Source organism: Eurytemora carolleeae, unplaced genomic scaffold (genome assembly GCF_000591075.1).
Source record: "Eurytemora carolleeae unplaced genomic scaffold, Eaff_2.0 scaffold1497, whole genome shotgun sequence".
Lineage (NCBI taxonomy): Eukaryota > Metazoa > Arthropoda > Copepoda > Calanoida > Temoridae > Eurytemora > Eurytemora carolleeae.
The window spans coordinates 15,615-32,492 of record NW_019397391.1 but is presented as its reverse complement, the minus strand read 5'-3'; the positions used below and the strand labels follow the sequence as shown (position 1 = coordinate 32,492).

At 30.6% G+C, this 16,878-nt stretch overlaps 1 protein-coding gene across 3 annotated transcripts; it reads right to left on the bottom strand.

The window, feature by feature from the left end:
* Positions 1–2,055: 2,055 nt before the first annotated feature.
* LOC111714049 (uncharacterized) lies at positions 2,056–15,936 on the bottom strand. 3 transcript variants are annotated; one of them, XM_023489062.1, is made up of 18 exons: positions 15,638–15,936; positions 15,327–15,410; positions 14,813–14,925; positions 14,451–14,525; positions 13,549–13,670; positions 12,512–12,613; positions 11,420–11,546; positions 11,162–11,246; positions 10,697–10,737; positions 9,876–9,967; positions 9,367–9,423; positions 8,077–8,127; positions 7,797–7,860; positions 7,161–7,226; positions 6,743–6,766; positions 5,980–6,119; positions 4,145–4,209; positions 2,056–2,794 (listed from the first exon to the last, which is right to left on the bottom strand). In XM_023489062.1, the coding sequence occupies exons 1-18, from the start codon at positions 15,723–15,725 to the stop codon at positions 2,724–2,726; spliced, it is 1,467 nt and encodes a 488-aa protein (XP_023344830.1). In that variant the 5' UTR covers positions 15,726–15,936; the 3' UTR covers positions 2,056–2,723. The 3 variants fall into 3 exon arrangements, with proteins under 3 accessions (XP_023344830.1, XP_023344831.1, XP_023344832.1); XM_023489064.1 differs by having other exon boundaries at positions 2,755–2,848; XM_023489063.1 differs by lacking the exon at positions 6,743–6,766 and having other exon boundaries at positions 2,058–2,794.
* Positions 15,937–16,878: the final 942 nt, after the last annotated feature.

Below are 16,878 nucleotides of genomic sequence, written 5' to 3'. Positions count from 1 at the left end.
TGAAAGAAGCCGCTTCATGCACTGCCTGTATTCACGTGACCCGGCCTGGACAGTGGCTTAGTCGAAATCCAGAACTCTCTAACTTCCTCACAATCTTATAATCAGCTTTAAACTAAACGCTATTTCTTAAGCATCTAATTGATAAAATAAGATGAAAACTTAAAGGACTTATTTCGAAGGATACTTTTATTTTAATCAAAATACAAAACTGCAACGGGATAATGGACAGGGTGTCCATATAAACATGAGAATTAGCGACGGCATAACAATCATCTTTTTGAAAATGAACTAAGGATTTGTTGATATACTGCAAGACCTGTGCTTTCCAAGTTGTGGTCGGACGTCTTTTATCTTGTAAAGTTATGAGTTAATGAATTAGACGTTTATATAAGACTTAAAAGTAGTGAACTCATTCTTTGAGTACAGGGACATCCCGTATTTTTGAGGTTATACTTCTAATTTGCCTATTTCATTAAATCGCAGCACTTACTTAAAATATAAATAAAAACAAAACTATTTAAGTAGTTCTATTTTATTTATTTTACTAGGAATAATTACATTTTTTACACTGAATTAGAAAACATTATTTTCGAAATATTGATATTTTTAAACCATTTATAGTTCATAAATATCCTTTTATTAAAATATTAAAAAATTGATATATATCCCATTTTTGAAAAAAAAATGCCAGTTGTTCCTCAGAGCATTCTAATTTAGCAAGCTGGTTGTTTGAAAAAAAAATGGCTAAATCAAAATATTTATTGCACAACTTGAATTTATTTAGGTTTACATTGGAAAATGTTAAATGTCTTTAAATGATATATTACTAACGGGTTTTTTTCAATTAAAAGGTTAAATGTAATTATAATATTTTTATAATAAAAATAAAAATTTCTGTAACAATTTTGTTCATTGTAATTCGTATTTATCCTTTATTTCCTGGAGATACGATTTATTTAGTGAAATTCATTTCTTTATGTATTTACATATCATCATTTTAAACGAAACCCCGCGAAAAAAATATTGTAATTAAGATTAAGGTGCAAGAAATAATTTGGGATATAATAAAATGGACAAATTGTGACATTGTCGATTGATAAGAAAAGTAAAAAATCTGAATATATATGCAAGTTTACTGTTCAATGAATTAGAGCCTCCCTGTGGCTCTAGGGGGTGCATGTCTAGGTGGGGCACAGGGGTACCGAACCCCCCTCCACTACGCGCCTGTACAACACCGGTATAACCCACAATGACAATTACTGCAGAAACATTGTTAAAAATACTAATTGTATTAAATTCAAAAGACATAAAGGAGTTTTGAAGTAGAATCACCGGTTAGGTAATAAAACAAACTAGAGCAATATACAAAGGATTGATAAGAAAGATACTGACTTCTGAAATAAAATCTGCTTCCTGGTACAAGCTGTACGATGCATTGTACACTCCACTGCACAAAAATGAAAAGATTAATTACATTAAGAGCAACGAGATCAAAGAAAAAATTAAGGTGCGGCATTAGATTTGAGGTATTCTGAAACAGGAAGTAGGGGGGGGGTCGTAATTTAGAGATTGAGTATTTTCTTTTTCTTTGTAATATCAATGTTAAAAAATGAGAGAAATTTTTAAAAATCGTATTTGGGTTTTAACCACAGATTAAAATAGGTAAAATTAATGGTTAGAGGTTCTCAATTACTTAATTGTCCAACTTTTTATTAGAACCATAATTTTAAATGAACTGTTAAAAATTGACTCTCGCCAAACTGTAAAACCGGGCTATGGCACAGTGCTGTGTGCGTTGCTATATAAAATTGAGAAATTAATGAGTAAAACTGAGCACTCTTTGGGATCAAAAAATGCCAAAGGCACCGAAATTTAACGACAAAATACTTCTTTATTGTAAAATATGTAGGATTTCCAGCTAAAATTTTTGCATTTTTCGATTTCGTTCGCTCGCGGAAAATGCAAAAATTTTCGCGAATTTTTTTCGAAATTTCGTTTCAATCTGTTTCGCGAAAAATTTGCGAAAATTACGCAAAAAATGCGAAAATTTCCGAAAAAAGAAACCAAAAATTTCGCAAATAATACGAAATTTAAAAAATGCAAAATCCCGCACGAAATATATAGCGACCTAATGTATAGATTTAAGAACAACTATAGGAGACAATTCATATAGTTATTAATATTTTCTCAACCGTTAGAATTTCTTTCTTAAAACACAATAAAAAATCTATTACGGGAAGAACAAAAATAATTCGGAATATTTTAAACTTATTCTGTAAAATAACTCTGGCTGGCTGGCTCATGGCTAGCTGGATTTGGGTGAACGTACAGAAAGATAGAGAAATCAAATTCTCTTCATCAAACATTTATTAAAATAAAGGAAGAGAAATTATTTAAATTTTATAATAAAACTTCTAATGTTGAGCAGAGAAGTCTGCAAGTTTTTTGATCAATTTATTGTTATACTGCTTCAACACCTAAGGTTTTTGCGAAAAATGTTCCTCACATTTTTTAGCAAAAATATATTCATGAAATGCGGAATTTTCGCAATTTTTTTTTCGCGAAATACGAACAAAAATTTCGCGAAACGCTTCGTTCGGTGAAAACTCTGTTCATATGGAATCTGTAATTTATAGAAAATTATTCTAAGGTTAAATAATTAGTACATTAAAGTGTACAATTAAACTGTGCTTAAAACAATGTAACTGTAGTAATACAAAAAATCAGATAATATCAGTTTCCTCTGTTATCATTGAACCTCGTTCATGTCGTCCATGTGTCTGCTGTAGATCTCCTAAAATTCAAAATGGATATTGTCGGGACATTTACAAGAACGCCGTGGCTTCATCTGAAAATAAAATGTTTTCAAACCCATGCAAACCAAGTTTATATCAAGGAAGCCATGCCGTCGATCTATTTTGTAAAACAGATCCGGAATATAGTCTTTGTCAATATGAGACCTCATTTATTAAGTTAAAAAGTTTGTAATTCTATAAGATAAATTTTAATTACTTGTTTAATACTGAAGGAAATTGTAAACGCCTTTATTGGACTTTTAAAGTTTGGCATATCATCTATTCAAAACAAGATCTTTTAAACTTTTCCAGACTAAAAAATTGAAGATTTCATTACTTTTCTTTAATTGTTTTTCTACTTAAAAATAAGAAGTCTTAAATATGCTCATCTTGAAATAGATTTAAAAACAAAGTACTGTAGTCATTAATGGCGTTTTTAAATTAGAAGACCACCATTCGCAAACAGATTTTGTGAAAAGAACTGAAAAATTTAGGACTTGTTTAATAAAAATATTTACACAATCTAGCGTGCTGTGGATTAATTTTCAAAGATGAAACAAGTGAATCATTTTAACGCTTCAAATGTGAAAAAACGTTAATTTTTTAAAGTACATGCAAACAAACTTTTTTTAATAGAAAGTTAAAACACGAATTATTAATCATGCAAAATAGAAAATGAAAATTTAGTTTTTTCCGAAACCTATCAAATGGACTTCCCGAGGTTTTAAATATTTTATATTCTATATAAATATACATTTTTCTGATTGTATCATATTTAATTATATGATACATAACCTAGCAATTTATGCTATAAGAAAATCTAAAAGAAACTAAAACAAGAATACTCAAGAAATGTTTACTATTAAAATAATTAGTTAGAAATGGTTAAAACTCTCGTTTCAACCATACTTTACAATTTACATACGAGTAAACTTAGAAGTGAGAAAAATACACAGAAAAACAAATCAAGGTAAATCCAGACAACATCATGCAAAAAAACATGTTTTAGTCGTAGGGGTAATTTTTAGTTATCCACCGTTTGTAGAGTGGGATATCCAATTATTTAAACCTTTGTCCGATCATGTACGGAGATGTCATTGTTTTACTAGCTGTATACTTCAATTTCTCGGCACTCAGGCTTTAAAAGATTTAAACGCTAGCGTTGTAAATCACTCTATTAAAGTGATATGCGGATTTATACAAACAGGAGACAAAGCAGGACATTTTCACATAAAAAACGACGGTTTTAATTTAAATAAACCATAACATTAAAAATCGAAAAAACTTGAGAAATATTTGAGATTACAAAATATTGATTCCAAGAGAATTTGATAAGATCTATATTATACCTTGATTATCTGGTTTCTGGGGAGTATTAAAGAAATCCATCAAACCACCCGCATTCCTCGGTCCCCTAATATCACAACAATTTAAAATTTCTTAGGAAGGGTTTTTGATTTCACCAAGTGTGACTTACCAGTTTGATTTCACTATGTAGAATTTATCAGAATGATTTCACTATGTAGAATTTATCAGAATGATTTCACCAAGTAGAATTTATCAGAATGATTTTAACAAGTAGAATTTATCAGAATGATTTCACCATGCATAAATCACCAGATTGATTTCACCAAGAAGAATTTATCAGAATGATTTCACCAAGTAGAATTTATCAGAATGATTTCAACAAGTATAATTTACTAGATAGATTTATTAAGATTGATTTCACAGAGTATAATTAACTAGATAGATTTATTATGATTGTAGATAGATTTATTAAGATTGATTTCACCGAGTATAATTTACTAAATAGATTTATTATATGATTGATTTCATCGAGTATAATTTACTATATAGATTTATTATGATTGATTTCATCATCGAGTATAATTTCTTAGATAGATTTATTAAGATTGAAGATAGATGTATTAAGATTGATTTCACCGAGTATAATTTACTAGATAGATTTATTAAGATTGATTTCACCAAGGAGAATTTACTAGATAGATTTATCAAGATTGATTTCACCGAGTATAATTTACTAGATAGATTTATTAAGATTGATTTCACCGAGTATAATTTACTAGAAAGATTTATTAAGATTGATTTCACCAAGGAGAATTTACTAGATAGATTAATCAAGATTGATTTCACAAAGTATAATTTACTAGATAAATTTATTTAGATTGATTTCATCGAGTATAATTTACTAGATAGATTTATAATGATTGTAGATAGATTGATTACGATTGAAGATAGATGTATTAAGATTGATTTCATCGAGTATAATTTACTAGATAGATTTATCAAGATTGATTTAACCAAGTATAATTTACTAGATAGATTTATCAAGATTGATTTCACCGAGTATAATTTACTAGATAGATTAATCAAGATTGATTTCACAAAGTATAATTTACTAGATGGATTTATTTTGATTGATTTCACCAAAGAGAATTTACTAGATAGATTTATTAAGATTGATTTCACCGAGTATAATTTACTAGATAGATTTATTAGATTGATTTCACCGAGTATAATTTACTAGATAGATTTATTAAGATTGATTTCACTGAGGAGAATTTACTAGATAGATTTGTTAAAATTGATTTAACTGAGGAGAATTTACTAGATAGATTTGTTAAAATTGATTTAACCAAGAAGAATTAACTGGATAGATTTACTAAGATTGATTTCACAGAGTATAATTTACTAGATAGATTTATTATGATTGTAGATAGATTGATTATGATTGTAGATAGATTGATTAGGATTGAAGATAGATTTATTAAGATTGATTTCATCGAGTTTAATTTACTAGATAGATTTATTAAGGTTGATTTCACTGAGGAGAATTTACTAGATAGATTTATTAAGATTGTAGATAGATTGATTAGGATTGAAGATAGATTTATTAAGATTGATTTCACCGAGTTTAATTTACTAGAGATTTATTAAGATTGAAGATAGATTTATTAAGATTGTAGGATTTATTAAGATTGAAGATAGATTTATTAAGATTGTAGATAGATTTATTAAGATTGTAGATAGATTTATTAAGATTGTAGATAGATTTATTAAGATTGTAGATAGATTTATTAAGATTGTAGATAGATTTATTAAGATTGTAGATAGATTTGCAAAGATTTAGTTTTCTGATTATAATTTACTAGATAATATCTACCTATTGTTGTGTTGTGTGCCGGGCCCAATGATTGCCCCTGTAACAGTCAACACTGACATGTCAGCTACACTTCTAGCATCCAGATCCAGGCTAGGGTTTAACAACCTGTTGACAGTATACCCTTCAGCTACCTCGGGAACCTATGTATTAAGGGCAGTGAAAACTAGGTAAATCAGTGTAATGAAGACAAACACAAATACAATTTAGTGACGGATAAAAATGTTAAATTAAGTTAATCAAATAAACATTGAGGCATGATTGATAATATCTGCAATAAGTTTTAAATACGAAGATCTTTTTAAAAATAACAAAATTATGGCCAGTTTTGTTGCACCATGGTTACCCACACAGGATGAGACTTTCCTCAGGACCTCTATAAATATGACGATGGGAAGGTTTAACGGATAAACTGATTAATTTGAATAAAGAAGACAAGAATATAACTGCAGCTAGGACATCATGAATGTAAGAAAAAGGATTGAGTAAGTTCCATCTCTAAAGTTTCATCCTTTATGGATAACTTTGTAATTTGCAACACATTCAATATCTAGCTACATTCTCCACACAATGAACATGACAATAAACATAATGTCAGGAATATTAGATTGGTGGACAAAACAAGAAACTAGAAGTCATTTCATATTTAGGTGAAAGTTAGAATTGTGTGAGTCCCTTTTAAACAAGATTTGACAAATAATTTGTTTTCTTCCCAAATAACAAGACAAATAAAAAAGATCATGCAAAACATTTACATTGTTCTTACCATGTAGTTTTCCTGGTATAAGTCCTGTATGAAAGAGGGTTTTAGAGAAAACATTAAATTTAAGAATATCTCACAATTTAAATTTATTCCAAATTTATTTATATATATATACATATTTGGCTTGTGTGTCTGTATCCAATAATCGTCTAAACGGCTGACCCGGTCAGGTCTATTTTTTTTAAGCTACTCGCATGACCACGAGGAATGATTATGAACCGTCAAAAAATGAAAATTTTGACATTTATTATTTCAAAATGCGCCAATTCAAACAGAAAAATCCGCGAAAAGAGAACGATTAAAAATGACGACTTGCAAAACAACAGTTAAGAGCCAAACTTTTTAAAATGGAAAGGTGGCGCGAAGAGCCCTTAAAGCCTCGTGATTCAAATTTCCCACCATAAATGCGTAAAGCGTATACCTTCTCTAGTCGGCTAACAGTCAGTTGACTGGGGGCCCCAGAACCACGCTGTATATGGCCCATATTCTGCAACATTAAAAAATATTGAAAATTTTAAATTTATCATACGAAGGTTTCAGTTACCTCAATAAATTGTCCCCAAAAAATGTATGTACTTTCCATGTTAGTTAAAACAAACAAAAAAACTCACTACAAATTCAAACTTTCTAATCCATAAATATTTCCAACTTGATGTCGTAGACCTTTGATGTTTGAAACTATGAGTTCTGTCAGGTAATATTGTCTAATTTTAAATATCAAACATTTACACCTTCAGATTGCAATGATATAAGGATTAGAAGATCATGGTATTTGGCAGATGTTCTGTAGGGTACTTATATAAATATTGAAACTTGAATTGCTCTAAACGAAACAAATTTCCTTAGGGAACCTGTAAAAATGTCAGAAAATCTGAAAATATTTTACGTCAATTAATGACGGTCGTTAGTGGAATTTGAAGCAACAGGGCTGCGATTTTCACTAAATTTTACATGTAACTTAGAGTATTATAAAACAATCTAGTGTTCAGTTCTTTAAACCACAAATATTTTAAAATGCTTAGAAGATTTATTCCAAAGCCAGAAGTAAAAAAATGACCTTATATCCCGTACTTCCGTTATTAGTTGATGGTTTTCTCCCCATATCCTTGTAGCTAGTTCCTCTTTAAAAAACGAAAATTAGTTAAAACGTTTGAAAATAAAGAAACGATTAAACTTTCTCCTTTATCTACTTCTTGAAATTAAGTTAGATTACTGTGATAAATTTGTCATGTTCAAAATAAAAAACTGATGAAAAAACTTTAAACATATGGATATTCATTATAATATTAATTCAGTAGAACATTTAGAACATTTTATCCTGCTGATATTTGTCGTACCTGGACCCTCTGGATACTCTGCTAGATCTGTCAAAGCTTATTTTACTCATCCTAACAAAACAAATTTAGTTATTTTTAATTTTAAAATATTATCCACATTCCCACCTTTCCTGTAATTATAGAAAATGAAACATTTAATCGTTTTGAACAAAAAACATGATAACTTAAAGGGACTGTAAGCGATATTTCAAAACTCTCCATCCATAGAAGGCATGGACTGCCCGAATTTAAACGGCACCCAATACATCTTTCGCTGTTAATCAATCTGTCACTATTCATCATGTAAAGTGTACAGTTTGAACTTAACACAGCTAATGCGCTACTTGTGTTACAAGTGTAACTTGACTTTTAACGTTACCGAATATTCTACATTAAAAACGTTTTCCATATTCCAAAAATTCGAAAGAAAATATTTAATTTCTGCAAAGTCTAGAACTTTTAACATTTTTAATACTTTAAACAGCTTGTAAACAAAGTGGCAAACAATTGAACGCGTGCTTGTAGATTAATAAGAATAAGTTCAACATTGATCAGTAGAAGCTTTTAAGGGTACTCTTGTGAATCGGGCGTTGCCATCTTTGCATAGAGGGTCACTTGAAATTACGCTTACAGCTACTTTAATTAAGATTTAACACTTTGTGTTATTATATTTTACAGACCAGGACGGAAAATAGTTTTAATATCTACAATAAACTCAGTTTAGGATGGTTTTGACAAAAATTATCGATTATAGTGTCTCTTGTAAAAAATTAAAATATTTGATTAGGATTGCTTATTAGCTTAATTCAATATCATTCCTTGTGTCAGTACAATTGAAGGAAAATATTTTTAAAATTTACTAGAAACACTGTTCTTTTTTGGCAAAACATTAATATTCTGATCACAAAAAGTTGACTATTCTGAGTTCTGACTCTTAGAAACATCCTTGAGTCGTTAATACCCTTCTTTATTTTCCCAATTAAAAAACCTAAGTATGGAATGTGCGAAAATGTTCATAAAATTTACGATAATCCCGGGGTTATCTTACAGAAAGCAAAGATAAAACGATTTCAGCAACGTTATTTTTATTTTGGAAAAGTGAAATGCTTGTTCTGGCCCTCAAAAACATCATTCGGTTGTAAAATTAGCTTCGTTAAACAATCAGTTTAGATAAAAAATATTTTTGATAGGGGACAACTGTAAAATAGCATTGTGTTTCCCAATACCCTTTAAGTCATTTCCAACAAAAGTAGTGTTCCAAATAAAAATAATAAATAAACAATTTCTTTTTTGAATACTACGAACTGTTACCTGTCATCGTTCTCGAAGTCCATAGGACTGAGTGGACGGTGACTATGGCTGCTCTTCCTAAAATGACAATGACAATGACAATGACAATGACAATGACAATGACAATGACAATGACATTAACATTGAAATTGACATTGACATTGACATTGACATTGACATTGACATTGTGATTGTGATTGACATTGACATTGACATTGACATTGACATTGACAATGACAATGACAATGACAATGACAATGACAATGACAATGACAAAGACAAGGACAATTATAATGATAATGATAATGATAATGATAATGATAATGATAATGATAATGATAATGATAATGATAATGATAATGATAATGATAATGATAATGACAATGACAATGACAAAGACAAGGACAATGATAATGATAATGATAATGATATGATAATGATAATGATAATGATAATGATAATGATAATGATAATGATAATGATAATGATAATGATAATGATTATGATAAAAATAATAATAATAATTCTACCTGGATCTACCAGAACGTACAGAACCTGCTCCGTAGTCGGATCCGCCCCACATACTTTCATCGGTAATAAACGCCTTAAGATGATGTCTCTCCTAATAATAATAAAAAACAATTGAAAGAAAAAACTAATTAAATAAACAAAAGCATTGGTCATACTCACTTTGCCGGTAAATAAATGGTGTCCCAATAAACATGGGAATTTAGAGAGGATAGTTGATACATGGCAAAGAGTTTTAAAATAAAGACTCAACGTCTTATGAGATTTTGAAAAGGTGCCTTCTATGTATCTTCCAAATCGACGGAGATATTAAAATTTGAAAGTTTTCGTTGTGATTTAATAAATTAGAATCTGGACAGATTTCTTAATGTCTCCGTCAATTTTGAAGGTGCAAATATGGTAGACCACATTATTGAATTCCCAAGATTAGTAGTTTTGATTATTAATTGCCTTTACTAGAATACTCCAAAAAATGTGTTCACGTAATTATACCACGCGAAACAAAGACGATATGGAAGTCGTCACTTAATTTCCATGTTTATCGGGACACCCTGTAAGAGTATATTAATAGGACATTTTGAGAATCGAAGATATTCAATAATCAAACAATGATGATGTAACAACCTTTATTGTCAATTGAACGAAATTGGAATATTAAGATTAAAGATTTGCATTAGAAAATAGTGCTTCTCAGAAATTTGAATTTGAAAGATAAGTGCGGGAGATACCCATGTTGCTGAAGAGATTTTTTAAAATGTTTATTTAAAATAATTGCGAACAATCCCTTTAACCCCCTAAATAAGGTTGAACTCCGAAATGTTACCTTGAGCATGAGGAGCAACATGAGAATCCAAACAAAGAATCCTAAATATTCAAATAAATAAAAGCTTAATTTTTTTGTGTCAAATCTTACTTGTCTAGGAAAATTTCTGATTTTAAATGACCCTCCATTTGAATAGAGGCATTACCGTTAATGATGCCTTTGAAACCGTAATCTGATCAGAAATGCGGAAGATGTCGTAGTTTTTCTAGATTGGAAATTGTTCGATTCTAACAATTTCCTCTAATGTTTCTGTAGTAGAATCCCGCAATTTATTTTTATACTAAAAGACCATAATTGAAAATTATCAGTTTTCACAGTTAAATCATGAATACGTATCTTGCATTCTTGATCATACAAAGCTTTTTTGGATTAGCAAATTGTAAATGAGATATACCAATCTATAAATGTCGATTCTCTTGAAATTATGTCTGCATTCCCTTGAGTGTAAGTAACATGTTATGTTACCTATCCAGGCTCCTGCCATGCTGAGTTCAAGTATCAGATTATCAGTGTAGGCTTTATTCCTGAAATTCCCGATATCCGCTACATTCTAAATCAGTGGTAAAAGTTGACCCAAATAAAAAGAAAATATAAATAAAAAATATAAAACAAGAAATCTTTAGAGAACCTTCATAAAAAGTTAAAGAAAGCGTTATCTTCGACATATATACATAGAAGCTTAATTGTCCATATAATACACTGAAATTTATATCTAAAGCTTACTTTCTGGCCTTGATTCCAAAAACCATAAATAGAAGCCAAATATTGGTTGTTTGCGGAATTCTTCTTCAGATCGTAGTGGTTCTTTTCATCGGTGAACATGGCTCGACATGTGATCCTCTGCTCAAACCTACACATTATAATTCATATTTTCTACAGATTAGTTAAGGACGGAGATCTTTTAGCGATTATAAGACTTAACCAATTTATTTATATTATTTGTTATTTGTTAACCCCTTTCCATTTTGTTTTAGACTATTTTAAAACACGCATTACATCCTAATTTAAGGATCACAACTAAGCCTACATATTGATTGAGTTTNCACTAGAGATGGGTATCGTTTTTTGAACAAACGAAATCTTTGAAAACGAACGATTTTTTTGTGGAAAAGAAGATCGTTCAGAAAATAAAACCAAGGATAGACAAACGAAATGGATCGTTGAAAAAGATGAAAAAATTATCGTTTTAATATAACGAATGTTTTTAAATCGTTTGATTAAGTTTTAAAAATTATCATTTTTTACTGAACGAACTTTTCCAAAAGATTTTGAAAAAAATATCATTGTTTATTGAACGAACGACTTTTTGGAGCAACATTTTTTAAAACCGATAGTTTTTTACTGAATGAAAGATTTTTTCGAATATATTTTTGAAAAAATGATCGATAATTTTGAGAACGAACACACGAACAATAAACGAACGAAATGAAAAGAACGAACGTGCCCATCGCTAGCCCTGACTTCTACGGAATGGTGGTTGATTGCTTGATTGTTTGTTTCTGCGGGAGATATGAGTGAAAAATTGTCATTTACACTTAATGGCTGTGAGTTGCTTTCTGCTTGCGGCAGGGATCGGACCTGTCATAGTAGCTCTATGCTACTAAAAGTTTGATCATTCTGGGCCTTTGCAACATCTTTCAGTGGTAAGATCTACTCAGTATATAATCCCGAAAATGGTAATATTATGCGTATTTTGAAAGAGGCGAATAATCCCTTCAATATATCACTTGTTTTTTTAAATTGAGAATATCATCTTTTTTATATTTTTTTATCTTTTATTATCTAACATTATCTTACATAATAATTTGTTCTTACTTGTTTCTACCCAAAATATCTTGGTTATCGTTTGAGTATCTGTTGATTGTATGATCGTCTGCGAAGATTTCATGTGCCTGTCGTACTATGGCATCAGCCCCCCTTAATTAAATTTTTTTAGTTGGTTCCTTAATTTTAGTCCAACTATACTTAGAACTGACATCAATTCTTTTCAAATGTGACATAATTTTAAGCTTTTCAAAAAGATGTCTAGATTTACCATGACATATTTGTTTAATTTGGGCGATCTTAAAAAATAACACCGATGCTATAAAAATTCAAGGTGTTGGAAAGTTGCCGCCTGAAAATAAATAAATAAACAAAATAAAAACCCATAAATAATACATATATGGGTTGGTATGGAAAACAGCTTAGCTCTGTATAGAGATTTTAAGATTAAATCCTCTTAACGTTCGAAGATGATTTGCATTGCATAAAAACTACTGTAAACAGAGTATAGTGGAATTAAGAAAAGTCCCATGACCAGGCGTGTAGTGGAGGTTTAACCTTGGGGGTGCACTTTTGGCGAATTTTTTTGTGCACCCCCTAACGATTGTTGTGCACCCCCCCCCCAGGAAAAACCGGTATTAAGAAAAAAAAAGTTTAAAATCTATATTAATCTACCTGAAGGCTGACTATTAGTCATCTGACCATAATTACCAATCATTTTAAATGAAACCCCGCGAAAAAAATATAATAATTAAGATTAAGGTGCAAGAAATAATTTGATATATAATAAAATGAATAAATTGTGATATTGTAGATTGATAAGAAAAGTAAAAAATCTGAATATATATATAAGTTTACTGTTTAATAAATTAGAGCCTGCCTCTGGCTCATAGGGGGGCCTAGAGGGGTGCATGTCTAGGTGGGGCACAGGGGTACCGCCCCCCCCCCTCCACTACGCGTCTGCCCATGACATGAGTCTATAGTTTTTGCACCAGATACACGATTTTTCACTATAATTACTCAACTCCTTATTTTAAACTGAAAGCCATTGTTGGACTATCTTGAGGTGCAAAATCGCTTTCCTTTACCTATTAGATATTGGTGTATGTGAAAGCCTATTCCTGAGTTTTGATTCCACTTCCGTGTATATATTCCGACAGGAAGTGGCATACCCTGCGGTCAGAATACAAGCATCCATTGCAACTAAACCCTGAAATAGGAATTTAAGCTTTATAATTAGTGTTCTGCAAGATCAAAACCGCAATAAAGTTGACTGCAGATGTTAACTCTGCTTTTTTTAAGAAAGTTAATTTTCCAACAATATAATATCCTTAAAAAAACCAATAAAAACAGAAATCGCAAAAAATTATTAAAGCAATTAAAGCGACTAAGCAAGGATCAGTTGCCTTGCTACTAACCCCTAAATGATAATTCTTCCAGGGGGAATTAACCTTTTTTAACTTTTCGAGGCACCCCGAACTAACCAGGGTGAGATGCATTCGGTTTCTTTTATTTGAAATCAGTCACATGTTGGTCTATATTTCTAATATCTTTAAACTTACAATTTTGTCATTTTATACTTCTTCGTTTAAAACGCGTATGCCGAAAAAAAGTACAAATGGAAAAAACGGAAAATTTTAGGTTTAATAGGCCAAATTGTGATCGAAAGTCACAGTTCTCTGGGATCAGCACCAAACCCTTAAATCCGCCTGGGGGGAGGATCACTTGAAATCAAAACGACAGTTCCTTTAAAGTTAAGATCTGGAATCCGGTTTTCAGTGGATGGATTCCGTATCCGGATCAGAATAGAACGGAATATGAACACTGGATAATCCTGCCATTAAACAAATTCAATTTTCAACAAATAAAGAAAACATAAATATTTCTGACTCTGGTTCATTCCACAAAATCATTGAAGAATAAAACAGTAAAGTTGGTTCAGGTTGAATAAACCTGACAATATTTGATCAGGTGATGAGTATAATCTTACCACTACTATTGAATGAAGAATTATCATCTTCCAAAACTTTTTCTTGAATTTCATTCGAAACTCATCCGAGGACATCTAAATAAATATCTTTTAAATATATTTTTAATGTTCATATTACATTTTTTTGGCAAGGGAGGACTAATACATTAAGATAAATAAATGTCTACAAAAACAAATTAAAACCGAAAGCTATATTGTACCATTTAACCGTTTTTAATAATATAAAAGTAAGATATTAAATATGACTTTTTAGAAATTAGTATTTTATTGTTTGTACAACCGCTAAGGGGTTTGTTGAGCTTCTTGAATTTACCTAGCTCTTCATTAATCCATTATCGATTATATCCATATATTTCTATTACCTCTGGTAGTTTAATATGCTTCCTGAGATTCCTGAGCTGAAGCCAGTGTATAAATATTAAACCAAGAGCGCAGACAGCGACAAAGATAGGTATTATTCCAGAAATATAACAACCTAGAGAAGACAAATCTATGGTTGACATAATATAAAAAAAAACAGAAAATTAATAATGTATACCTAAGTAACTTATCGAATTGGGTATACTGTATAAGCATACATCATAAATTCCATTTTAATTTGGTCCTAATAAAGTGAAGTGAGATTCATTAAACTGTAGAATAGGGAGACGACTGATACGATTGAAGTTTTGCTTTTAAGTAGTCCATTAAACATGAACCACAGCAATTGTGCAGTAAACACAGATCCAGTTAAATATATAATAAGTTGATTTTCAAGCTACTAGTAAAACTAATTTCTTTATGACATAAAATACTCGTAAGATTTCTTCATCGTCGTTTTCTAGTTCCACCGTTTTATGTGTCCCGCATTATGTTTTGAGACACAAATATATTTACCTCCGGTCGACCCATAGGCTATAGGAGGAGGAGTTGTAAACAGTAAACAATCTCCCTCAGGACCCACATGCTTCAGCATCGGAACTAGAATAAACAATAAACTTTATATAAAATAAATGCAAAATAGAATTCATGTGTGCATTACTTAGCTAAGAAACTGGGGAAAAATAGATTTGAATAATTTTAAGAAGAAATTGCTTAAACCCTTATTGAAGTGAATTTTTTAAGCGATATCATAGAAACAGGGTGTGATTCGCCCTTAAAAAAAATAAAAAATGATTAGCTTAAATAAATATAAAAACTATGCTTACTTGATGTTAGGAAAGTTAGACTAAGAGCTAGTGAGTACAAAGCTATGTACAGCTTCAAAGCTCCTTCTAATTTCATCGGTCGAAGCATCGTCTTTTTTAAGATAATTAGATTCAATGAAAAAAGGGTAAAGATGTTTTTTCTTCGCTTCACTAGCCTTTCATTATATTTGTGTATAGTTTATCTTTAAGATCTTGTGATTATTTAAGAACTTGATTTCACACAGAAAACTGGATTACATGGTTTATGCGTTCCTTCCAAGCTTTATTGTTTACTAGAGGTAGAAAACCTTACTACCTGCCCGCCCCCCTCCCCCTCCTCCCCACTGCCTAAACCAGGCCACCGCCATTTCAGGTAGATGAACTGCTTGCCGTCGTAGTATTTAAAGCCATAGATAGATTAAAAGATAGATGAGAGGATGATAGATGGATACTATCTGCAGGTGTTGCGTAACAACGGCAACATTGTGTGAATCCTGTTATGATAGATAAAAATATAGATGTCAAGAATTCAGAAAGTTTTAAGGTCATCAAAACTGTTTTCTTTATCTGAAAATAAATTTATCTATCTTTCATCAGCATAACTTCTCCTTGGAACAAATATATTTTATCACAAATATAACAACTAGGGATGTGTCTGTTCACCCTCTTGAAATCGGCTCAAGAGGATACAGGGTGTCCCACGAAACATGACAGTTGGTGAATAGTTTAGAATGTCTTTTTCCATAATTTGTTAAGTTGTTTGATACCAAAGATCAATAAAAGCATTATATGAGAGTCATGTTATATTAAAATTGATTTCAAAGTAAAAAATAACGAAGCAAAAGGATTTTTTAACTAAAAATAACGATTTATTAAATGTCATGTTTCGTGGGACACCCTGTATATCTCACCATCAAATAAAGCAAATCTAACTACATAAGTTCTGCAAACCCAGTGTTAGTATTAAAGCAATTTGTGCGAAAATCTATCAAGCCTTGCATTGCTATCATCATACCACATTTTTAAGAAAACGAAAAACCCTAGACTTGGACCAAGAGACTCCATTTCTAAAAACCTAAGCAAAACTCATGCTGAAAGTCTTGTATGGCACCCGTTTTTTTTGGCAAACCCTGTCAATATAAAATATTAATAGAAAGGAGTATATAAGTATTTAATTGTAAAATTTTTTTATTGTTTAATGTAATTTTGACTTAGAGGCGCAACTTCAGATAAAAATATCGACATGTTTCGTAAAAATTGAA

What these genes read in the sequence shown, in the direction of transcription:
- LOC111714049 (XM_023489062.1), bottom strand. Translation starts at nt 15,725, where the DNA reads ATGCTTCGACCGATGAAATTAGAAGGAGCTTTGAAGCTGTACATAGCT. An exon ending in TGTTGCTCCTCATGCTCAAG is followed by an intron (nt 9,968 to 10,696) that starts GTAACATTTCGG and finishes TATTATTATTAG; the next exon opens with GAGAGACATCATCTTAAGGC. An exon ending in CCAGAAACCAGATAATCAAG is followed by an intron (nt 2,795 to 4,144) that starts GTATAATATAGA and finishes TTTGAATTTTAG; the next exon opens with GAGATCTACAGCAGACACAT.